At 30.2% G+C, this 15,396-nt stretch overlaps 1 protein-coding gene across 2 annotated transcripts in view; it reads right to left on the reverse strand.

Annotated features, from left to right (window-relative positions):
* Positions 1–1,308: 1,308 nt before the first annotated feature.
* The window catches only part of LOC106790826, a 17,374-nt gene continuing 3,286 nt past the window's right edge, over positions 1,309–15,396 (reverse strand). Inside the window, exons 1-4 of one of the 2 annotated variants that reach the window (XM_014756003.1) lie at positions 10,556–10,752; positions 2,801–5,969; positions 2,424–2,709; positions 1,309–1,937 (exon numbers count right to left, since the gene is read on the reverse strand). In XM_014756003.1, the coding sequence (XP_014611489.1) occupies positions 1,753–1,937; positions 2,424–2,709; positions 2,801–5,158 (2,829 nt within the window). In that variant the 5' untranslated portion in view covers positions 5,159–5,969; positions 10,556–10,752 and the 3' untranslated portion in view covers positions 1,309–1,752. Of the gene's footprint in view, positions 1,938–2,423; positions 2,710–2,800; positions 5,970–10,555; positions 10,753–15,396 lie in introns of those variants that run through there. The other variant, XM_014756002.1, reaches the window with a different exon arrangement.

Below are 15,396 nucleotides of genomic sequence, written 5' to 3' on the forward strand. Positions count from 1 at the left end.
CGTTTACGATATAATAATAATATATAATAGGACAATATTAAGATAATATATAATTTATGCATATACGTACACAATGCAATTAATTACTAATATTATTAAATATCCTGAGATTCGAAATTGTATTATATATAATATATAATTAACTGTTGTCGATTAGCTTAGCCAATACCGGGAAAGAAGAAGGAAAAAAGAAAATGAAAAACTATCTTTTTCGATTAATTCTTTATCGTTATCGTTCATTTTCGAGAAACAAAAAGATTTTTTTTTTTTACACGACGATCAATATATTCAATCGAAATAATAATTATTATTATTATTATTACGCTTCGATATATATAATTATTACGATTTTAACAAATTTTCTCTCATGTTTTGTCTTTGTTTTTTTTATTCTTTTATATGAAAGCTGCCCCCTCCTCCTCCTCCTCCTCCTCCTCCTTCCTTCCTTCCTTCCTTTCTTTCACCAACCCCTTGCCTTACCACACCATCATTCCATTCTAATTTGTACATATTTCTATCGTATTTTAATTATAACTCTTATAGAACACTATTTTATTTCTGTTCGTTATATATTAATAATTATAATAATAATAATAACAATAGATCTGAAATATATTTTGTTTGTATTAGATTTTTTCTTTTTTTTCTTTTTTTTTTCGTTTCTTTTTATCTCCGATCGAAAACACACATACACGCGTACACGCACACGCACAAAGAGTCACCATTAAAAAATTGACCACCCAATCGCGAGATTTCATTATTTTTGGCCTTGGAGACGATCATCAGCGAATTTTTTTCAAACTTTTTCATTCTTTTTTTCTCTTTTTTTCTTTTTTTTTATACTCTTTTTATTGTATTTTTTTTTTTCTTTCCATTTTTCGTTCTTGTTTTATTAAATTATTATTATTATTATTATTATTATTATTATTATTTAATTACGCGTGTGTATATGTATATTATTGTAAATATAATTATCGATCGACCGACTTTGGACCTGCATGATTCATATTTCTTCTAACTTTTTTCTTTCTTTCTTTTTTTCTTTCTTTCTCTCTCTCTCTCTTTTTCTATTTTCTATAGAGGAACCATAAACGTTAGAGATATTGGAATAATTATTAAGAATAATTCTCTAATAATAATAGTATTAATAATAATAAGAATAAGAAGAAGTAATTAATAAGAATAATGAGAAGTAGAATTAGAAAAAGTAGAAGAAGAAGAAGAAGAAGAAGAAGAATAAAAAGAGTAGTTTTATACATACACACAATCAACAATAAAGTTGATATTTTATTTATATATATATATATATTGTATAAGACGTGCGTAACGCAACGATGAAAATGATGCATTTAAAAAACATTTGTTTTCAAAATGCATAACAATTTATGTACTCCTATATCTTTTTCCCCTTCCTTTCCTTATTCCCTTTTCTAATTTGTATAAATCACTTATTCTCATTTCCCTAACACATATAAAACATTTTCAAATTATTGATTTAGAAAAAAAATAAAAATAAAGATAAAGTTTCCTTTCTTTTTTTTTTTTGAGGCTTCCTCTTTTCTATCCTGCCCCCTTCTCAGCCTCCCCACCCCTTTCTACATATATATATATACACACATATTATTTATCTTTCCTTCGTATAAACATTTTGTCATATCTTATCGAAGGAAAAAAAAAATATATATATATATACATGTATATATATATATCGAAGATCCGATTATTTTGTGTGATTATATTTTTGTTTTGTTTTTAAACGTTATTCGTTTCGGCGAAATCCTTGTTGGCAACTTCATCCTTCGAACTTCTTCCTGACCTAAATTTTCTATAGAGCAAAATCAGCGGCATTACCAAAAGCAACGCCCCACTTAAAGCGATAAAGAAGCCGGCCAAGTAGAAGGGGAGATCGTATGATCCGGTGATGTCATAAAGCCACCCTGAAAGAATAAAGAACGGATCGATAAGGTCGAAGGTTTTATATTTAATTGACAAATTTCAATACTTAAAGGTATGAGGTGTTTGTAACCATTAACAAGTTACTAAACATTCAAAGTATTTTAATCTCTTTGACAAAAATTGGAAATAGTATTACATAAGAAGGGTATTTTTATTTATTCTTATTTTTTCTATTACGATTTTATTGAATTAAAACATTTTTTTTTAATAAAAGATAATATGTATCAATTGGAATCAACGTACACGTTTTGTTTCTAGTAACTTTGGTGATACAAAAAAAGGGAACTAGTAATCATTCATTGAAGATAATGACAAATTAAAAAGATTCCAAAATTCTAAATGGAAAAGTTAGAAATCCTACAATTGAAATACCTAAATCTGTTGCACCAAAATAATATGAAACACAATTTGGAAGAGACAGAATAATTCTAAATAATTGAATATAATAATTATTGAAATATATTTACCAGCCAACGGTGGACCCATAAGATTAGCGACACCTTGAACTAGAAGTAAAAGTCCATAGGCATTGGTAAATCTTTCGATAGTGATCATCTCGACTAGTATGATACTTGTAAGACTATAATTCGCCGAGATGAATAGACCAAAGGCACCAGATATTAAACATAGCATAACATAATTGTTGACAACCAAAGGTATCATAGCCGTAACACCACCGCAAAGTATCATACAACCTGCATACAAGATTGATGCATTAGCCCAATCTCTGTCACCAGCCCAGCCAAGAATAATCTACAAATGTCACATTAAATATTTCAATTAAATATCATTATTACATTATATCCATATAATTAAATATTAATTAAAACAATATTATAATTACCTCGCCGATCATATTGGCAATGCCGATAACCGAAATCAAAATGGAAGCATCTGTCTCGCTGAAACCCATCTCAATAGCGTTGTCCGTTAAATAAACATAAGGTACATCGTACCAGGTATGTAAAAGGAAATTACTTATGGCAAAATGTAAGAATCGTGGTTCGGCAAAGTGAGAAAAATCCAACATGTCGACGATCAAATCCCAGAATTCCCAGAGACCAGCGTACCAGACCAATTTAGTTTTGGCTATGGTGGTCATAGAATTCCTATAAATATCCGGACAACTGGATGCTCTTAAACGATACCTGTTGATGTTAAGCATGGCACCTCTGTACGTAAGACTATGCCTATGCATTCTGATATCTTTCAAATAAGCTGTTGGTAATCTTCGCGGATGTTCCATGGTACTCGAACGACGTAACGGACTATCGGAATTCATTTTTTTCAACCACCAAAGATAGGTCGCGTCAGCCTGTTTGACCAATTCCTTTTCATCAATCTTCGAATTAGGATTATTACGTTCGTCGTTTTTAAAATCTGTCAACGGACTAGGAGTCGGTACAAATCTAGCCGATGGTATACTGATTTGATCGTGAAGTGCACCGGAATCGCTGAAACTCTTCGATGATATCAATAAATTCGGATAATTTTGTAATAATACATTGTAAACGTTTTTACGATTGCTCAATAATTCCAAAGTTTCCAACGGTACTTTTTCGCCATTTTTAACGAATGTCGGCAAACTAACCAAACTCGAGAATAATTTGTCATCGTTGTTATCCTCCTCCTCCTCCTGGGAACGAAAATTTTCAATGATCATAGCGTTTGCCGATGCAAAACTTCTCTTAGTTTCACCGTGAGGCGTTTGTGTAGTTGTATTCGCTGAACTACTCGCGGAAAATGAATCGGCACTTGAGCTTTGCATTCTCGATCTTTTCTTTTCCCGATTTTTCCTTCTTTCCTCGGTTTTGGCTTTTGCCCTGGTCGTAGTCCACTCAGGATCACGCATCAGGAAACCGCACACGGCCAAATTGAGAAACAAACCGGCTATTATCAGCATTGTTCCACGCCAACCGAATTCGACGAGAAGATATTGGGTTAATGGGGCAAATATAAAAGTACCTATGCCGCTACCGCAAACGGATAATCCCGTAGCGAAAGATCTCTTCTTGTCGAAATAATAAGCAACGATAACAACCGCGGCAACGAAACACAACGACAATCCGAAACCGGAGACCACGCCGAATGTGAATATCAATAAGCCCATTGATTTGGTCAACGAACTGACGATAAATCCAACAGTTGCCAATATACTACCGGCAACCGATACTCTCCTACAACCATACCGATCCGTAAGAAAACTTGCCACAGGTCCTGACAATAACGGCATTGCCATGAAAAGACTGCCGATCCATGCGGTCTTTGATTTGCCTGCTCCGAAATAATTCAAAAATTCAACGTAAATTACGCCGAATGAAAACGTTATCCCATCGGCAATAAGATTGACCATAAAGGATGCTGCCACTACGACCCAACCCCAACCACCATCGGGTGGTCTGGCTTCGCAAAATTGATCTAATGTCGAATTGTCTTCTGAACTGCTGCTCGTTGAAGTTGAAATCGATGGGCTTGGATGTTGTTGCTGTTCTCGTTCATGTTCTTGCCTTTCTTCGGATAAATTATTTTGCTGATTGGATTGTTGTTTTTTCGAATCTTTATTAAATTGTACATGATGTTGTTGCTTTTCTTCCCTAGGTGGTTTACCATTGACCAATCTTTCCGTACTCTTTTCCGTAGGCGAATTACAAGCCCCCTTTTTAGACGATAAAGGAATTCTCGTAGGTGATACAAAATGCGTGTTCCTTTCGTTGAACACGTTCTTCTTCTTCATTTTTTGCGGGCTAGACGAATCATCCTTGTAAAGACTAATTGGTCTCTTTGGCGAATTATTCTTATTATCCGTCAATTCTTCTTTAGCTTCTTGACGTATCCTAGATCCCGTTTCTAACCATTGATGATCGTTATTTTTTTTATCCACGAGTCTTTTCTCTTCGCTATTATTATCTTTATAATTATTTATATTGTTCGAAGTATTATTTTCTAAAAGTACCTCCACCAATTCCTGTCCTCCACCATCCCCATCACCCCCACCATCACCACCATCATCATTGTTGTCTATCCTTTCTTCCAAACGTTTTCCAAATGTTGTCCTATCATCAACGATCTCATAAACAATTTGTCGATTTTTATCCTCATCCGACAAACCAATATTTCCAAACGTATTATTCTCAGAATCTCCCCCCGTAGATTCATTATTTCGATTATTTTTGTTACCCTTGAACTTGACCCAGTCGGCCATATTGGTTAACCACCGTTAAACGTAAAGAAGAAACTATTTCCCGTTGATACTCAATTTATCCGAATGTGATTTTTTTCTAAAGACATCAATGGATCTCACTCGAAACACACAAACACACACGCGCACACACTACTCACCCCCGCACTCAACTTCGATGTTTTTTTTATTCTCTTGCAAAATTCCTCGATTAAAATGAGATAATTTCTAAAGTAAATGTAAAAAAAAGATGAGGAAAGAAGATAAGAAACTGATCCCCCGTTTTCTTCTTTTCGTATTTTTTCCACCTGTGGAAACTGGAGGACGTTTTAAATGATTTCGTATAAAATAGAATAAACTATATTGAATTCTTTTTTGTTGGCTCGTATAACACACACACACACACACGCGGAAGAATTTGTTTCGATTGATTCAATAATACCGATTTAGTTTCGTCCTTGATTTAAACAACGTTAAACATGGCCACTCGTACAACTGCCTGCTAAACTGACGACGCAACGGCAACAACAACAACGCGGACGCGGACGCGACGTAATATGAGAATACGATGATGATGACGACGACGATGATGTTGTTGATAATGTCAGTTGGACGCAACTGGCCCGTACCCGTTGTCCAATTGCAATCATTGCAAACTCCCTCGAAAATTCTGTAAGTCCTTTTTAATTGGCCCTCCTGCTTACTTTGATACTTTGTTTTTTCCTCTTGATTTGTCAGGACAACCACCACCACCACCTCCTCCTCCTCCGCTAAACGATCATCAACCCAGGCACCCATGCGGCGAATGATACTTATTCGGCTCTAACTGTGTATTCTGAAATCAACAAATTTCAATATGTATATATATATATATTACTCATACAATTAATATTTGTTTTAATGAATAATTGTAATAACATTCGTTCGTTAATTTATTTATTTATTTTATCGATAAGTATCCGTGTGTCATCATTTCTTTTTATTTGTGTTAGATAGATAGATAGATAGGGGTGAGTGGTCGAATAATAATATAATTGGTTTATAGGTGAATTAATAATTAATTACTAATAAACATATTATATTAAATTGTGTGTAGATTTTAATCTAAGATAATAAATAATATAATAAATTGTAATGTTTATTGATCACGGATCATTTGATTTTTATTATTACGTGCCAATTAGAATTTCTATTTTTAGTAAGATAATATCTGATTGATTATAACTCATTTTATAAATACGAATTAATTTTAATTAAAGAGATAATATTTCCAAATTTTGTTTCCCCCCCCCCCGCCCCTTTAAGAGATTATATGATATTAATGAATTATTTTATTCCCAATTGATTTATATTTGATTATAAATTTTGTCAGATATTATTATTGACGTAGTTGTTTTTCAAAGAGATTTTCTATTAACTCAGTGAGATACGTTTTTAGCAGAGACGAGAAGATCCGGCTTCTGACATTTCGTAACCGGCCGAGCTGTAAGTTGCTGGCTCGAGTTAGACTCGGCGATTATAAATGAAGTTCATTGTGTATGAGTTGCTATCAATTTAAGGATTTAACGTTGGCCACAGAGTCACGTGGTTTTTATCTTGAGATACACAGAGTAGTAACCAACTATCCTATCCTTCTTCATCTTCTTCTTCTATTATTATTATTATTTCTATCGAATCATCTTGTTCCTTCTTCCTTCCGTATTTTTATCGAGATCATTTTGGATCAATCGTTTGAACAAAAAATTCGATCAAAATGATTCCTATAGTTATTCATTCATTTTGCCAATTAATTTTATTACATTTATAAATATAAACGTAGTGATGATGAGGGCGTGGGACTGAGAAATAATTGGAAATGAGATGTGTTGTATTTTAGGGTTCCCCTTTCACATCCATCGTCAGAAAATCGAGCCAAGAATCGACGAATATTTATAACGATAGAAAATATGAACTATAGTTTATCATTTGACCACCACCTGCTGCTACAAAAATCACACATTCAAATTTATTTATATATTCTTCTTGGTATTTCGCGTATGCATTCAAATTCAATTCAAATGATATATGTGTTTTTATTTAATACCAATCAAAATGTTAAAGATCGTATAAGATATTTTCACAAACATCCACACATTTATATTAAATATACAAATGAAATATAATATAATAATAATAATAATAATATATGAAGTAATAAAGATAATAAAATAAATGTGGGATGTCATTGTTCCTGAACAATTCCCCTAAGTGCCATAAAAATCTTGATTAATAATCCAAGATACTTAGATCCAAGAAACACAGGGTGAGGGTGAGGGTAGTTCCTGGTTCATTAAAAACGGACACCAAGTGACCTACTTTCTTTCGGTTAATATAAAGCACTGTATTTTCGAGGATACGAAAGCTTTGTTATCGTAGAAAACGGAGATAAATTAAGTGGATTCTCTCTAACAAGAGTACACTGAAATGTTATACGTATGTACACGTATTCTGTTACATGCAAACAAATGAAACAAAAAAAAAACAAAATCAAACAGAATTGAAAGAAAGGAAAAGAAAAATGAATTTCGAATTAGCATAAAACTCGAGTAAACGAAAAAATAAGAAAAATATTTAACAATAAATAAATTAAATACAACTATTATTTTCCAATTGATTATTATGACAAAGAAATTAGGTATTTAACCTTAGTAGATAATTCGATGAACAATTAAAAAGATAAATAATTGTTTGATAAGTAAAATAGGAATGAAGGTTGTTTTTAAAAGACTCGTTCTTACGTCTCGATTACTCGATTGTATGATAAAATGAAAATAAATTAAAGAGAAGAGGCTTGTATAGAAGAAGAAGAAGAAGAAGAAGACAAGAGTATATAGAAAGGGTACAAAAGACCTTGGGACTATGGGGAGCAACCCGATGCAATCGGTAGATCATGAAGAACACTATTGTGTAATCACTTTCACGGTATCGACACCTTTGAACATAAACTACTGATATACACGACAAACGTTTATCGAGAAAACTTCTAAAGATAACACACTATGATGTTGTTCTATTCAATACCGAATCCAAAATCGAAAAAGTTGGAAAATAGGAAACTAAATTTTCGATAATATCATCAAGGATATTCAATTTGTCGATTGAAAATCAACGATTATTATTATTATTATACTAAAGTGGACAAATTTATCTTATTCGTTTCCAATTTAGAAAATTATTAACACAACATAAACGTTTAACTATTATATTATATTCATTTTGTAATAATATTATAATAATTAATAAAATGAATTTTTTTAATACTCTGAGACAACTTCAGTCAATAACAATTAAATAATTTTTATTACAAAGATAAAAAAGTGTAGTAAAACCATAAAAATGTTTTTAACCTTTCATCAATCCCAACCTACGTGCGTTAACTTAACTTCACGATATTATTTTTGTTTAACGTTTGATCTAAAAAATTATGAACCCTTCGCGTTATACTCAAAAAAAAAAAAAAAAAAAAATTTCTACCTAGAAATTATTGTACTATCACGTGGTACCAACATAGCAACAATCATCATTATTTTATCTAACATAATGTGAAACATACGACCCTGACGCTTACTTAAATGATATCATTTTTATCGTTTTTGCCACGACACGATACGACGTCAACCATTGTCGTAATTTTTATTTTCCTAGTAATACGAAAAGCAGCAAAGCAATGTATAATATGTTCGTGCTGATTTTTCTTTTTTTTATTATTCATTTGACGAAACAATCAATGCTTGTTATCAACTCTTACTTTCTCTCTCTCTCTTACACGACACACACACACATCTCGTTTTCTTCGCGTTGATTATTTTAAACGTGATCATTTCATTTTATTATTATTAACAAACAGAATTATACGTGCAAATTTTTGTCTTAACAAAGTTGAACGCACAAAATTCCTACATTTCTTTATTACACCATATCATACGCGTACAAAAAAAAAAAAAACACTCGATACAAAAAGAAAAAGAAAAATAATAAAAATAAAGATAAAAAGAGAGAGGAAAAAAAATGATGGAAAAATCTCTCTCAAAAAAAAAAAAAAAAATGGACGTACCATTCTTTTCGTGTTATAAATAAGAGTATCGAGCGTTAAAAAAAAAAAAAAAAAAAACAAAAAAAAAAACCCAAGATGATCGAAATAGTTGATTGTTGTTGAACGTTGGATCGTGGTTGTTGGTTGTTCTTGATTCGAAATCAATCTATAATACGAAATTTTATTGATTTATATTCAAAATCAATGGGGGTCTACGATTCTTTCCTTTCTTCCTTCCTTATTTATTTTTCTTTTTTCACAAATATAACTTTGTTTTATCAAGTCCAAAGTTGAAAGAGCAATGTAACACACATTCACACACATACACACACACCACACCACACTCGTCGTCGTGATAGAAATCGAACTAGCAGTTTCTCTTCTGTTAGGTTTCAAAGTATCATACGAACAAATTTTCACATTTATTAATTCAAACGAATTATTCGTATATATATATATATATATTACACGCACTATAAAATTATATAAATAAATATGAATCATTGAAATTATTGTGATTAATTTTGTAATACACACAGCCACACACACAATCGAAGGACACGATTATACGTTCATTTCATTTTCATTTCTATTTACACACTTTCATATATATATTTCATTATATTAACGAATATATTTCGAATAATTCACAAACTTTTCACATAAATTGAACAACATAATCATCATCATCATCATCATCATCGTCGTCATCGTCAACGCGCGTGTTTCTTATTCTTATTCTTATTCTTCTTTTTCTTTTTCTTATCACTCGGTGCTTGTAAAAAGATTAGATTTCTACGAAATAACTTCTATGTTTGTCTATCTATCTGTCTGTCTGTCTATTTATCTTTTATTATTTCCTTTTATCCATTTATTTCCAAATTATATATAGATAAATATACACACATATATATATATATATACATTATTACTACTACTACTATTTTATTCGTTTCAATTCAAATTTATTAAATTCGTTTTAGTTTTTATCATCGAAAAAATGTTCACGTGAATCATACGTTACTCGTCTTATCACTGATCACGTTACACTTCTCTCTTTCTCTTTCTCTTTCTTTCTTTCTCTCTTTAAAAATTGTAGAATTTAAAAAGAGAAATAAACAAAAAATAATAATACACTCTTTCTTAGAGACACACACTAGCACACACGTTAAACACGTAATAGTACAATACATTTACCAATACGAATTTAATTTGTTACACGCGACACCCTGTATTAAATTTATCTGGCAAATATTTAAATAAACTATTCTATTCGATTATTATTATTATTATTATTATTATTTATCTTAATTTTATTTCAACGACAATATAATGAATAAAATACGTACACGCTTTAATCTCGTGTCACTCGAGTTTCTAAATATAATCATAATTTGTTGCTTCTCTCTCTCTTTCTCTCTCTCTCTCTCACTCTCTGTCTTTCTCTCTCGTTGAAACGATAATTTTATATATGTATATATATATAAACAATTCGTTGAATAAGAAAATGCGAATACGCGCCGGGCTGGCCGGACTAATACTGATAGCTGCAATCTAAGAGTATACTCTTCTCAAGTCACTTATATTTGTGTAATGTGTGTATGTATGTGTGCACGTGTATATGTTTTATTCTTCTTCCTTCTCCTACTTCTACTTCTTCATCGTCACCTTTTTCTCCTCCCACCCTTCTATCCCCTCTTCATCACCTTTTCTTTTTACTTCTTCTTTTATTATAGTTAGTATTATATACTTATATATATATAACTTAATTATATATTTTAATAAATATTAGAATATAATTATTATAATAAGTATTATATACATATATATATGTATATAACTTAATAAGTTATACTACTACTACTAATAAGTTTTATATATATAAGTATATATATATATATATATATATGTATATATCCCCACACCCCACCCTTTACTTCTTCTGCTCATCATTATCATCATCATCATCATCATTTCATCGTCATATTCTTATTTATTTGATCATTTTCTTTTTTTTCTATAATTTTTCTCATCTGCAAATCAAATATAATTTTTATTACAAAAGAATTTGTTTCTTTCCACATAAAAATGAAAAGAAAACAATCGCGTGATTAATATGGTATATATATTGATAATAATGACGATTATTTGTTTCAAAATTATTATTATATTATGTCGTGTGTTCGATTATATTCTGTCGTACAATTGAATTATCTTAATTTTTTCTTAGAATTATAAAGGAAGAACACAGACATTTTGATATTGCATTATAGTATTAAATAAATAATTGTTTACACAATTCGCGGTTTGTTTTTTCTTCTTCTTATATAATGTGTATGTGTGTGTGTGTGTGTGTGCACTTTCTCTGTGCACATATATCAAAATATTATTTCTCGTTATAATAAATATTTAATAAAGAAAATGTTATCACATATTCTGTCATTTTGTTTAAATGTATTAAATTATTTAAAGTAACTAGTTATAATAATACGGTTATCTTTAAAGATAAACGAAATGTGAATGATAAATTATATGTTTAACTTATTGTAAAAAATATTTATCTTCCCCGTAAGAGTTCTTATCCTAAGAAAGAAAAAAAATAATAGAAAGAGAGAGAGAAAGATATTGCTTACGTCATTCGATCATTGTCCGATTATAAATCATGCTGCGTTAATGACTTCAACCATAAATACTATTTTATTTATTTCTTTCTTTCTCTCTATTTCTATTTCTATTTCTATTTAACCATCTCTTCGTACGTTCAACTTTTCACGATATATAATTAATTCATTAATTCAATCATATTATCATTTTTTAATTATACAATCTTACGTTTGAATATTAAATAATATATTTGACATAATCGAAATACTACGACGAGATCGTGAAAATGAAAAGTGTCGTAGTCGTCGACATTTTAATGCTTTTCCAGTTTTTCCTTTTTCTTTTTTTTCCAACATTTCCACTTTGACGAAAAGGGGAGAAAAAAGAAACCTTTCCCGTTGGTTCCTACTTTTTTTTTTTCTGTTCTTTTATAAAAAGAATAGAACGATCGTACGGTGATATTCGCGAATGGAGGAGAATAAAATGGAACAGAAAAAAAAACAAAAACAAAAAGAGGTTGAAGATTTTGAAAGAGTTTTGACGAGTGAAAATAGAAAACCAACCGTAAGTGGGAGTGAAATAAACAAAAAGAAAACTAAAAATCCTCAGACAACCCTACGTGGTCGGAGGAAGGGGGGAGGGGCAGAGGGGATGAAAAGAAAACAGAAAAAAAAATACTTGGAAAAGAAACGGCGATGAAAATATTCCATCTACCTTCCGGTCTTTGTTCTTTCTCGCGTGAAGATTAATAAAAATATGTTTCCCCGGTACGGGAAACAGAAATTGGTCTGATAAATGGTTAAAAGGATAATAAGATAACTCTTATGTTAGTGGCATGCACTACCGGTCGGTTGGTCGTCCGAACGAATGACTGACCAACTTAATTTCTCTTTAATTTACTTATTCTTTTTTTTTTTTTATACATTATTATTGTATCTATGTATTATACTTCACAAATATAAAACATTTCATATATTTTTTTTACACGAATATAATATCTTATTATTTTTTCACACACAAACAAATTTAAATATATATATGTTATACAAATATAAAAAGATTTCAAATATGTAGGTATGGTAGAATTTTACTATCCCATAAGGGGTGAGTTTTCTTTTTTTTTTCCACCCGACTCCAATTTTCAAAGAAATATTTCGTACAATTTATTATAATATTCTTTTAAACGATTGTCTCATATTTAAATAAATCTTCTCATATCATTCATTCGCATAACTTTTTTACAAGTATAATTTGTTAACACAAAGTCTCACGTATTAACTCGACAGGTGGTCAAATCTCGTTTGAGGATCAACGTTTGCTTTTTTCCTTTTTTTTTTTTCCAAGAATAAGTTAAGGAAAAATGTGTGGAGGGTGTAATGGTGGATGTAATATATTTTAATTGACGGAAAATACATATCTCGTTATTTCTTATAGTTTTTTTTTCCGCGTAATAAATCAATCGACTTCAGGTGTATTCACATACAATCCTTCGATTAATGTTCATTAAATTGCGTTGCATTGAAATGCAACAAGACTCGTTAATCGTTTACCGTGATTTTCCATCGATCACCAATCGGTGTATTCAACTTTTCAAAATCATATTTTATATTTTTCTTATCGATAATATATTCGAATTTGTATCGAAATAAAATGAAAATAATATCTTCTTCACTATACAATTAATTAAAATCTCATACACATACGTATACATGACGGTGAGATGATTGATTTATTATTAACAATATCTTTGTGTTACTTTAAACAAACAAAATATTCGTAGAAAAGTACGAGTCACACGAATTTAACACTTCCACCAATCAGATAAATTTTTTTATAACGTTTCAAATATTCCATATTACTTTTTTTATTTTATTTCATTTAAAGAGTCATCGATTAAACCAATCGAATTTTCATTTACAATTTGTACAATTCTAAAAAAAACGTTCTATATAACGAGAATATTAAGATAATAATAATAATAATAATAATAATAATCATTGGCAAACGTAGAGAGATATATAATCATATACACTTACTTAATCTGTTCTGTAAGATCTTAATCACCGGTGTAATTGAAGATTACATTCGAGAAAATAGGTTAACGTCTCTTCTTATCGAACCACGGGGAAGTACTTGAAAAGTCGTTACAATTATGATCTTGATGATGTATGACACTTGATTCGAAAACTATCAACTCGAGAAATAATATCAGAGTACAACTTCTTATTCTTTATTATTATCATACATATATATATGTATATATAATTACATATTAATACACATACACACGTAGACGCGTACAATGTGCAATAATCCGTAAGTTACATAATCGTTTTAGGTGTTTCTAAGCTGTCCTAATTTGTTCCTTACGCCAACGTAAAATCATTCTTATAAGATTACGTTAGCACGTTAGCTATAATCAATCATTATTAAAGAAAGAAAAAAAAATATATATATATATATAATGAAGGAAAAGAAGATTTCGTTCCTTTGGAATTTTTTTTTTTTTATCCAATTATTCTTACAGAGTAATTATTTCCAATTAGCTTAAGTTTTTTCACGGAAATCTAATCGTAATGCAAATATATATATGTATGTGTATATGTGTGTGTGTATATATGTGATACTTGCATCAAATCAGAATGCATTCAACGTCAAATAACACCTTACGAATGTTTTACGAATGTAAAATTAACACCTTATCGTACATTCTCGTTGCATCAGCATGACACTGTATATATATATACCGAGTGTTTCAAAATATATGTTATAATTTAAAGAAGGGTAATTTAAGTAAATTCAAAGCAAATAGTATTTTTTTTTTTTTTTGGAGAAAAAAACAAACTCACGGGCAATAGATTTTAGTTTAAAGGGAGGAGGGGGGAAGAGAGGAAGAAGAAGAATATTCAACAGGATTCACACATCTGTATTCGTCCTAGATAATTTTCCACGGGGTCGATCGATGAAAGAATATATAAAAAGGAACGCTTGCAGGTAATTTTTATCATATTTTTTGCTTTCGCATTTAACGAATATCATTTTTTATTGAGGATTTAATATATTATTTATATTTTTTATAAATTATTATTTATATTGTTCATTTAAACCGATGTAAATAATAATTATCGAAAGTTTAGATAAAAATGAATCATTCTTCTTTTATAAGCGGAACACACAAAGGTTGATAACTGTAAACTGATACGATTTGAACAATGAACTGTTTTATTTAAACATCGATGCATTCACGTGATTGATTCGCGTGACTTATCGTCTCGTATCAATACAACACTTATCGACGTAAATTCGAATTTTGTTACGTTATTATACGCGTACGAGGAGAACCCACACACATACATAAACGCATACAAACACGTCCGATATATGATTTGCATAGTAAATTCATAAGGCAAATTAATGAACTCTGATCTGAGTTAATTTCGTAACAATAATCATAATGAATTTTATTGATCCATCAAACGATTCTCCCATTCTTTTCCATTCTCTTTCTATTATTTGTTCTCTTTCAATATCTCCCATAATATGTTCTGCTATTATTTTAAACAAAAAAAAACCCAAATTAAGATTC

The sequence above is a fragment of the Polistes canadensis genome, unplaced genomic scaffold (genome assembly GCF_001313835.1).
Source record: "Polistes canadensis isolate GaletaPanama2010 unplaced genomic scaffold, ASM131383v1 scaffold_262, whole genome shotgun sequence".
Taxonomy (NCBI): Eukaryota; Metazoa; Arthropoda; class Insecta; order Hymenoptera; family Vespidae; genus Polistes; species Polistes canadensis.